At 40.8% G+C, this 10949-nt stretch overlaps 1 protein-coding gene across 1 annotated transcript; it reads right to left on the bottom strand.

The window, feature by feature from the left end:
• Positions 1 to 9183, bottom strand: tmem74b (transmembrane protein 74B). The gene is given in 5 exon segments (XM_018702956.2): positions 1 to 4409; positions 4411 to 4806; positions 6221 to 6505; positions 6941 to 7002; positions 8637 to 9183. Coding segments are annotated over 3 exon segments (873 nt in total). The 5' UTR covers positions 6449 to 6505; positions 6941 to 7002; positions 8637 to 9183; the 3' UTR covers positions 1 to 4160.
• Between the last annotated feature and the right edge of the window lie 1766 nt (positions 9184 to 10949).

The following is a 10949-nucleotide window of genomic DNA, read 5'->3' as shown; positions in this document are numbered from 1 at the left end:
TTTTGCTCTTGCGTGAATTCTGTCATAATTTTCTCTTATCTCACTCCAAACTCCTAATACACTGCCATGCATGGTTGCAGTAGACTAAACATTAGCACGTGTGCTGCTGCCAGCTGCCACTCCTTCACTCTGTGCTGACGTGGCTGTAACTCTGTTCCAGCCACATGATTGGTTCAGCGTGATGCTATTCTCACCATCACTGGCTTTTCGTGCTGATGGAACGAGTTCTATCGACGCTGTATTGACCTTGTCTTATATTTCTATTTTAAAAAGTTACTATGTGATAATTATCGTTTTCGCTTTATCAGCCAGCCCTAGCATCGTTGTATATCACTGCTGAATGTGTTTGTATGATCTTTGTGCTCAAACCTTCCACCAAAGAAAATCTCGGCTGTAGCGTTTGCAGGTTCTTAAAGGGACGGTTTGGTTCTGAACCTGTGACGTATACAGCTGCTAATGCTAACGTCAAACATTAGCTCCCCCTCATACTGTAAATGTTCCTCTAGAAAAAAATAGAGATTCTAACCCAAGGACACATCAGCAGAGACGGACTGTGTCAGGGATTGAACCTGTGACTGTCCTGTAACATCACAAGGTTAATAACCAGAGGTTAAAGAACAGTGTTGACCAGTAAAAACATTTCTATTCCTGATTATATATATTTATATCTTCAACAAACAATACTGTTGTCAGTTGTTTTTATACATTAAAAACAAGTTAAGTGTTTTGTAATTTCCTGCAGAATATTTTGGTAAAGCTTGTTGCGCTAATTTTCTTTTTTAATAATTAATTACTGGATATTTTTCACGTAGCATTTTATTTATTGTATATCTACTAGAGCTGCAATGAATTAAACGATTGCCAAAAAATTGATTTGGGAACTAATTTTGATTCATTTTAGTTGTTTGTTTTTTTTAAGTAAAACAAACATGCAAAATAGTAGACAGAATATTTTTGTGGTTTTGGTTTGTTAAATCAAATAAAACAAGCAATTTGAAAACATTACATCAGGTATTTTTCACTCTGACAGTAATCAATTAAGTGATAGAATAATAAAAATCTGTAGATTTACAGAAGATCTTTCATAATTATTATCATTTTGAAGCAAAAACAAATCTGGAAAATTCACTGACTCCCGTTGTTAAAATGGGACTGTTTTTTTGACATATTATTAAACTAAATGTCTTTTTAGACTATTGGTTGAATAAAACAAGCAATTTAACCTAACCAAAACGTTTACAATGAGATGGAGTCATCAGTTGCAGCCCTGGATTTATTAATTACGTTAAAATAATTGTTAGTTTAAGCTCTAATATCTACTATCCACTATGAGTTGTTTGTTATTAATCTGAGTGTTAGATAGAGCTGTGTTTAGTTTGTTTTCATTGATCTGTTGTTAAGTTGCTGCTGAGGTTAATAAGCTGCTGACAGAAAGAAACTGGTCCAGCTGTCACGATGGTTTTGTTGTTGTTTTTTTTTCTTCCAATTTTGCATACCTGCGTTGCGTATTTGGTTTCTGAGAGTTTAGCTTTTGCTGGTCCTCTACATCCGATCACGTCTACATGTAGTATTTACAGTATATTTGTACTGTGAAGTAAAAACGTGGTACGTATTTTGAATAAACAGCTTGGGATTAGCATGTCAGCGTGTGTCAGACGTCCTCATAAGTACTGAACCACAGACTGACTTATGAGGACATTAATGTGTGTGTGTGTGTGTGTAGCTACATTACCCTTGGCTAATTGGCTCACTATACAGACCTTAATACATTAGCATAATAATATTTGCGTATACACAATTTACAGTGTCTGTGTTTACTCGTTAAGGCATATTGTATCCTTACATGACATAAATAATAATCTGTTTACATATAATACAAACGAGTAGGCGCTGTGTCATTTAAGGTTCATTCCAGTCAAAAACCAGCTTCTTCTCCAGGTTAAGAGCTGCAGTCAGATAGAAAAAACACCCAGAAGACACCTTGATGTTTGTCTTTTTTTAAATGAAATGAATCTATAGTTCAGTTCTTAATTAGTTTTGTGGATTTTATGGACTTTCCAGTTTCAGATTCATTCAACTTTCATTTAACTGGGACCAGAAAATCGCTGTAGCTGGAACAGAGCGGAGCAGGGTTGAAGTAATTTGTACGTCATTTTGTATGTGTTTTTGACATTAGCAACCCTGGTTCCCTCGATAAAAGGCTAATGGGATTTTTTTCATTGGTTTTTGGATTACTGACCGACTAACTAACCAACCTGACTCTTCCACAAAGACACTCGTTAGCAACCGCTTTTCAGGAGTGATGGATTTTACGTCTGAGAATAAAACATGAAAATGTCTTGAGCTTGTGTTAAAACCACAGACCTTATTTCAGACATTTAACCAAAAACCAATTGACTTTGGGATGAGGGAACAGGAAGTGCTAACATGCTAACTTCCTTCCTGGTTTAGGACTCATTCCTGCACCACTCTATGGTGAAGTTTTCTTTAGCAGTGACTAGCTTGGCTAGTTTTACGTTCCTTTAAATGTAAGCTAAATATGACCATTTGTACGAATTTTCAAGTTTGGGAGAAGGAGCTGCTGTTGTTTGTGGATATTTACTTGCTCTGCAAAGTGATGCTAGCCAGAAAACATTGATTAGTAAACATGAGGCAACAGTTTTGGCTGATTTGTGCCAAGAAACTTTGGAGGTTGGACTCATCAAAGGAAACATTTAATATGTTAAAAATAGTCATTTATGATTTTCAGCCACCAGCAGTGAGGATGTTAAATAAGTGAGAGACTGGTGAGGAGTTGACTTTCACGCCTTCGTTTCACAGATTTTCTTGTCTGGTTTTGTCACTTTATAAAATCTCCTCTCTCTCTCTCTGAGAATCACCTTCAAACACACTAAAAGACACTTATTTAGCTTGATAAAAACACAAAGGGCTCAGAAAACAAAATCAAGCAGAGGACAGGAATGATTACTGACAAACATAATCATGGTTTCTGATGGTTTCTGGGTAATCTGTGTCACCCTCTCCACAGTGACTCATTTCACTTCTGCACCTCTCAGTCTAACACCTCGCTCATCCTTCCCTCCTACCTGTCTCTGAAGCTCAGTGTATTTCCTCATTTTCCAGAAAGAAAATCAGAATACTTTAAAATGCCAAATGTTAAAGCTGAATTTAGTAATTTTTTTGAGTAATAGTGAATTAGCTGTCCATGTGTCACATATCTTTGTTTTTGTACTGTGTAAATATGGTCACAGACTAATCATTTTTCAGTTTGGATCTAGTTATGGGTCCTTAAGTAGCTAAATATTCCCCAGTCATTTATTTATTCATTCATTCATCTCCAGGTATCTGTTTTTTGGTACTGGAAAAAAAGAAGAAAAAAAATCAAAATCAAGCACCAAACGAGAACTTCTCCAGCTCGACTCGTTCTCTCTGTGTGTGAAACCATATGGTTGATCGCAGCTGTGAGACCAAACTAATGTTATTTTACATTTCAATGAGTCGAAACCGTTGCTTAATGCCACTTTAAACTGAAATTTTCTGGCATTTTATTTAGTTTTCTGCAGGTTTCTGATGGTGGCTGGTGTGTGGTGAGTCTTTTGGGTTCACTTTAAGATTATTTTAAGTTTCATCTTCTACAGTTATTTCCATTAAATGTGTAAACATCATACCAGGGTGAGATATTACTTACAAAAATGTTGCCTCAGTTTTATTTGTGCGAGAGCTAGCATCACACTTTATTTGTACAGTCCAGAAGTGAAACCCCAAGTCTGAATCTAGATTTAAATGTTGTTCATGTGATAATTGAGTATTAATCTGGCTTTCTGAGGTGGCGACCAACCTCCACACAATGTGCTTTTTTTTTTACTGTAAAACTCAGTCTCTGATTAACACATTTGTTTTAGAGCTCTTACCCTCTCTGCCACAGGCTTACCTCTCATCTTCTCATCTTCAAGCCCTCTTTCTTTAAGTCATACATCTCTTATGATTGGTTAGAATAAATATCCCATTTATGTTCATCCCAAAATGCTGGGTTAGCCAAAAGCCTTGTGCTCAACATGTGCTTCTCCCGTCGGCACAAATCAGGAGGACCTGCATCATATCTGCGTCTCCATTTTGCAGCTGAACACTCACTCAGAGGAAGGCAAAACCGTGAAGCACAGCTAGTTGACTCCATGTGCAGCAGCTGAAGAAGAAGAGGAAGAAGCAGCAGCAGTGCTCGGAGGATGCCTGCTTGGTCCTGGTTCTGATTTGGAGTCCCGGCCCAACCCTGGTTGCACGTTATTCCGCGTCTCTGCACGTTCCACCAAAAACTCCTCACCTCCGTCCTCCCCGCCCTCACCTCCTCCTGCCTCTCCGGTTGCCAGCTGCTTCATCCTCAGGTTGATGGAGCCGTAAGTCCTCTTGGGTCGAACGAAACGCCGCCCTGCGTCGGTACATCTCGCCCCGGCAGATGGACACCATGAGCAGCACAGACAGGAACATCCCCCCCAGAGTCAGCAGACCCAGGCCCGCGATGATGCACTTGTCCAGGTGGGAGCCCAGCTGGGCGTAGTACATCTCCAGCTTCTCCATCTGCCGGGCCGACACAGAGTCTGGGTTGACTTTGGCCTCCCGGGGGATGGTGTAGGCAATGACCACCAGGACGATCCCGCTCACCAGGAACACCAGGGCGAAGATGAAGCCATAGTCCGCAGAGTGGTCGTCCGCCGGGTTCAGCTCGGTGAAGTCCTGCCCGTCCTCCTGACCTCCACCTCCTTCCTCCTCATCATACGACCGTGGGGAGAGCTCCTGCTGCTGCTGCTCCCCCTGAGAGAAAGAAAAGAACCAAAAGTAAAGAAGGTAAAAAGCAAGATAAATAAGAATATCCTGTTGCAACTCTTTGGCTGTAATTCTCCACTATGGCAGAGTAAAGACTCCAGTCGATATGGGGCTTTAGGGCTTGGGTCACAGCTTTCCAGTCACATGTAAGCTCCACAATCTGGCTCTGTCCTGTTTATCCTGCCCATCATGCTTTGTTTTACTTGGGATCCTGGGTAAGCTGATATTTAGGATTTTGGACTGCTTGCAGTGCAAAGTCATGAGGAGCACTGTTTCCTGTCTGCAGCCAAAACCGATTATTGTAATTCTTGTGTGACTTTTCTGTCCTGTAATGTGGCCAAACATAAATTACTGCATGCCTCATCCACTAAAATGTGATATTATAGCTCAAAATTAGCAAAGCACTGAGATATATGAGAACACAGTGTTGTGGCTTTGCCGTCTAACAAGTATCTTATTTTCTACATATATAATTACCCAGTAACTCAGTCAAACTCAGAACACAAAAATGATGATTCAGTGCGACTTATACTTTCACAGGGATACCATTATCCCAGATCTCTATTACATATAAAAAACCCACTTTGAAATCACAGAACAGATGCTCCTTATAGCTGCAGAACTTGCTTGAAAATCATCACAATTTTAAGTTTTCTTCAACATCCAAGTAAATCATTAGTAGTTGCTAGTATATTTAACAATTCAAAGCAAACAGGAACTGTTCATATTGAATTCGGCTCACTTAATTTTCCAAAATGTAAACAAATAAAGGCTAAAAATATGTTTTATGTCTGTGCTCTACAGGCTCTTTTTACAGTCCAGTGTAGTAATACTACCCAGACCTACCACAGCATTTTAATAACAGGGAAAATAAATCATGTTTCCCCGATCAAATAAAATCCTAATCACCTTTTGGTTGTTAGTTTAACCCATGTTTAAACGGATATGGTGAAAAAAAAAATTCGCTAGTGAGAGCTAACCGGTAGCTAATGTAGAGGGACTGCTGTTGCTACGGTTACCGTCAGTTTATAGCTGTGCACTGATACAGATGGCGGTTGAAATGTTGACCGGAAGTGTTGGATGCTAGCCAGGCTAAAACAACTTTTTATCGTTTCGTGATCAAATCATAAAATAACCCAGCGTTTGAAATCCCATATATAATCTACTACCAACATGTATTGAAATTGTATTTGAGTTGTATCCATAAGCCGAATTTTATTCAGATCGACTCACTTGTTAAGTTAGCTAGCTTAGCCTCTAACAACTTAGCTAGCTCCTCCACTGAGCTCTGCTCCTCAGTGTCGGAACATATGTTGAGTCTGTTTACGATTTTTAGCGCGGACAAACATTTTATGATGCCGGACGGACAGAAGACATCTGAGGGATCAGAAACCAAACTCACCTTGCCGTTGCCTGAAGTTGAGGGCGGACAGCTCGCTGACACAGCCGCCCCCTGCTGCTGGTGGTTCGGCTCCTCGTCCTGCTGGTAGGAGGCGTTCTCGAAGCCCCGGGCGACGCTTCCCACGGTAGCCGACGTCCAGGGCGCTGAGACCGGCGTCGGAGACACACTCCGCCGGCCTCCTCCGCCCCGCAGCTCCCGGAGCTCTACGGCGTTGAAAGAGGACTCCATCGAAATCTGTTGGATGTGCTCATGTCTTCACCATCCTCCTGCTCTGCATTATCCTCACTAAATGAATAACAATAATGAGTGAAAGGACAAGGTAACCGGTTTTAAAAAAGTAAAAGCCTAAAATAAAATCCCTTTGGGCAAATATAGGGGTGATCAATATTGATAGTCACTACAGCTCCAGAGTGAGGTTATTATGACTACAGCTGTATTTTTAAGTGTGCTACATGCTTTACTGTACTTAGGTACACATTTTGAGTACTTTACTTTGTACTAGATTACTTCCATTTTCTGATACATTATTCCTCTACTTGACTACATTTCAGAGGGAAATTTTGTACTTTTTACTCCCCTGCATGTATTTTACTACTAAAGTTACCTCTCAGATAAAAACTTTATAGAATAAAACATCAAATCAGCTTATAAAATAACATCAGTAAAACTCTTACATCGTCAAAAATCAGGTTTATCACTCACACACCACAGGTATCTCACCTTGGTCGTTATTTATTTCCATTGTTTTCTCCTCTCATCACCATTATCGCTGCCACTTCTTTCTGTTGAGGCCAAAGAGTTAAAATCAGATCGTAAATCCTGAACAGATCCCTGTCTGCTCTGTAAACCCTACCACCAGTCTGTAAATATTCACATCTGAGAAGGTGGAACTTCAAAACGACAGATCAATAATCAAAATTGCCAATTAAATGCCTGCCTACCAACTAATTGATTAATAGACCAATCTTATCAGGCCTGTATGCCTGAGGAAATAATGAAACTGCCATGTGTAGCAGGGGTCAGGGCCCCTCCAGCCAAGAACACCTCCTCCACCCCTACATGAGGATGTAAAAAGGGCAAATCAGAACACACATATTTTTAGATTCAGTGTGACTTACACTTTCCAAAGATATCATTATCTCAAATGTCCATTGCAAACAAACCTCGGTAAACCCACTTAAAAATCACAAAATAGACAGATGCTCCTCATATCGCCAGAATTTGCCTGAGAATCACCACGATTTTAGGTTTTCTTCAGCATCACAGTTGATTGACTGACAGCTGTCAGAACATCAAACAGTATATGGCAAACAGGAACTGTTGATATTAAATTCGGCATACTTAATTTTACAAAATATAAGCAAAGATGGGCTAAAAATATGTTAACTTCACACTCTACACGCTCTGTTTTACAGTCAAATCTGGCAACATTAACCAGAGCTACCTAAAACAAGTGATGCCTCCTCCATCAGTTAGTTAATTATTGTTTTTAACACATTATTTTCCACAGGATAAACTCGCACCCTGAGCCTGCAGGGTTAACACCTCAGAGCCCTGGGTGTGAACCTCAGTCATGCCCATATCTGTGTTCAAACACCTCCCGGTTCTAATAATCAGAAGTCTGTGAGAATATAAAAGGAAGCTGGTAGTTATAATCTACATTTTAAGGCTGTGATACAGTTAGACTCTCCTGTATCGTCTCATTAAACCTTTAACATGTATTTTCACTCGTAAAATGTCTTTGTTCTGTAACTTTTTGCTTTTCTTCTGCAGAAATTCATCATAAATTCAGTGTTTCTGCAGCCGGTTAATCTCCAGGCTGAAGTAGCCCACTGACACAGTTACCGTTTATCATCACATCCAGCCCCGGTGGACCCCGAGTGTCCGCGGACAGGGTGTCATTTCACCGGGGCCGTCACCGTCACCATCACCGTGACCTTGTGATGCGCAAAAACTGCCAAAATCCTGGACCACTACAGTCCGTCTGTGTGTGTGTGTGTGTGTGTGTGTGTGTGTGTGTGTGGTGTGTGTGCAGGAGAGATGATATCAGGAGGAGCCGGGACAGATAAGCACCAACACCGACTCACACGTTATTCATTACCCGGACCTGACGGCTGATAACGCGGACTGATGGAGGAGGGAGAGCCGGGAGTCAGCGGATGATCGACATTATGCAACACAGCGACGGTGAGTGTCGGTTTCTGTCCGGGGGAGGCGGTGATGGTGGTGGGGCTGAGGGAGAGGGGAGGGTGGAGGGGGGGGACACCGGGGATGGATTCAGTATCCAGGCAGAGAGGCAGCATCCACCCCGCGCTTAAACCGAATCAACATCGCCGATAACATCGATCATCTGCAGGGTTTATCGATGACAGGACGCACGAGACAGAAAGAGACAGATGACAGCCGGGGGTCTTACCTGGTGATGATGCCGCGCGACCGGCCGGGAATCAGGCGGCTGTGGAGATCGCATCCGGAGAGATGGGAGCTGCTGGAGGATGTGAGAGGAGGAGGCAGAGAGAGAGGGTGAGAGAGAGAGAGAGGAGAGAGAGAGAGAGAGGGTGAAACTGACCATGCGCAAAACCAGCCCGTGGTTTTCTCAGCTGTCAGCGGAGCTGGTGGGGATAAACACACAAACAAACAAATAAATATTTAATACCACCAGTTAATGTGCGTGAAATTAACCTGTTAGGAGATTTACTTTAACCTTAAATTTGAATATATAATAATAAGAAAAAAGATTTTATGACCTTCAGATACATTTTCTAATTTTGTTACAGCGCCCTCAAATCCTAAAAATATTCATTTATTTGGGATTTCTACTTACTGCATGATTAAAGAGGAGTACGGTGGCCCCAATGAGGAAATGAGGACAAAATACATACAAGTGGGAAAGCACAAACGACAAACAAATTTGAAATAAATATTAGCAACAAAAATGAACAAATTGAACTTCTCTTCAATGTTTGTAGGTTAGTGAGATTAGTAATTTAACAAATGAAACTGGATCTCAGCTTTCGAAAATGAGAAAGAAAAGCAATAAAATATGGAATGAGGAAAAAACTTTTTTTTTAAATCTTGGCAAGTGAACTTTTACTGTAGTGCTGACAGATATTTTGCTTATTTCAAGTGATATTTCCCTCATTTTGTTGCTTTTTTCCTTATTTTTGCATGCTGAGTTTTGGCAGTGAAGTGTGTTCATCCTCCTCTGTCTGATGCAGAGGTTGTAGCTTGTAACATCTGTCCAAAAATGTCGAATAAACACGAGAGACAAAATGTCACATTTGAATAAACACATCAGCGACATATCTGCGTATTATAATTCAACGCGGTCGCTCTGGTCTTCGAAGCTTCATCTCTGTGTGAAAAGATCATAATCTCCACAGAGAAATCATACCTGTTACCATAGCAACACACGTCTAGTGCACACATGGACATTTAGAAAAAAACAGAAATCATGAATTCATCTTTACTTTTCATATTTTCATGTGAATAAATGTCTGTTTTCTTTGTGTATTTCTGAAGCATATTATCCAGTATCACAGCTCGTATGTCCCCAGTGTTTGTTTGTTTATTTATTTATTTATTATTTGTCCGCAGGGAAACATCCTCCTCAGCCAGGCTGTTAATCCTCAGCTGCACAGTGGTGAGGTTTATATTTTAAACAGCGTCAAGTTATAAATACAACAAGAGCTGATTTTATTAAACAATGTTCAGTTCAAACAGGACAGCAGCCTCAAAAGACCAGAATGCACTGCAGCTATATGATAAATATAATGTTTCCTACACCATCCTGCTGCTGTTAATATTCACTAAAGCAACATCTGAAGATTAATCCACTCCTGAAAATAGTCCCCAACAAATGCACTTTGTGTTAGGATATTAATGAGCCTTTTTTAAAGGGTCTGTTTTTTGCTGTATTTCTTTTATGGCTAGTCTTCTCTGTCGCTACATGAGTTTTTTTGTTGGGAGCAGGTCGTGGCGATGGTCAGCACTGCTTCTTCAGGGCAGACTGGACGCCACAGTGAGTCACTATCGGAAAGTAGTGAGACAGACTAGGGCTAGCTGGTTAGCATGCTAACTTCAGTATAAGAAAAGAAATGGTAGAAATAGAAGCAAATCATTGGTTGTTTTCCACCTCTGGAAACAGCTCTTTGTGAGGAATGAAGTTTGATGCCATTTACAAATAGTTCCTTTAAAAATTAAACTATATGAGACATTTTAAAAGATTTACGTCTTCAGTTGGAATCACCACAGACAGCGTAGAGATGTCAAAAGTATTAAGAGAAAGACTTAGATTTTATTGAGATCTGGGAGTTGGACAACTAAAATTCAGTTCGTGGTGAAAAGAAACTCGGAGAATAACGTGACAGATGTCATCAAAAAACAGCTCCTGGAAAACAAAAGCAGATATATCCACTCTACCATCAGATTTTGAACCCGCTCCGTCTCTGAAACCCCGTCTGTTGGTGAGAAGTCGTCCATGTTGGAGGCAGCCGCCCGTGAAATGCTGAACAACCTCATGTCACGGCGGCAGATTATCAGCGCTCACCTTGTGGAGACGTAAGGTCAGCGGCTGCTCGGAGAAACCACCGACAGGCTGATCTTGTGTTTCACAGGCGGCTCCTTACAGAGGCGGCCTAAATACTGGACCAGGCTAATTTTAGATCAGACCATTGTGTTCAGTTTAACAGGATGGAGAGGATATTGTATTCACGGGGATATGAGGCTC

The sequence above is a fragment of the Lates calcarifer genome, linkage group LG12, assembly GCF_001640805.2.
Source record: "Lates calcarifer isolate ASB-BC8 linkage group LG12, TLL_Latcal_v3, whole genome shotgun sequence".
NCBI lineage: Eukaryota > Metazoa > Chordata > Actinopteri > Centropomidae > Lates > Lates calcarifer.
The sequence above is the reverse complement of the archived record's forward strand: the minus strand, read 5'-3'. Positions and strand labels throughout refer to the sequence as shown.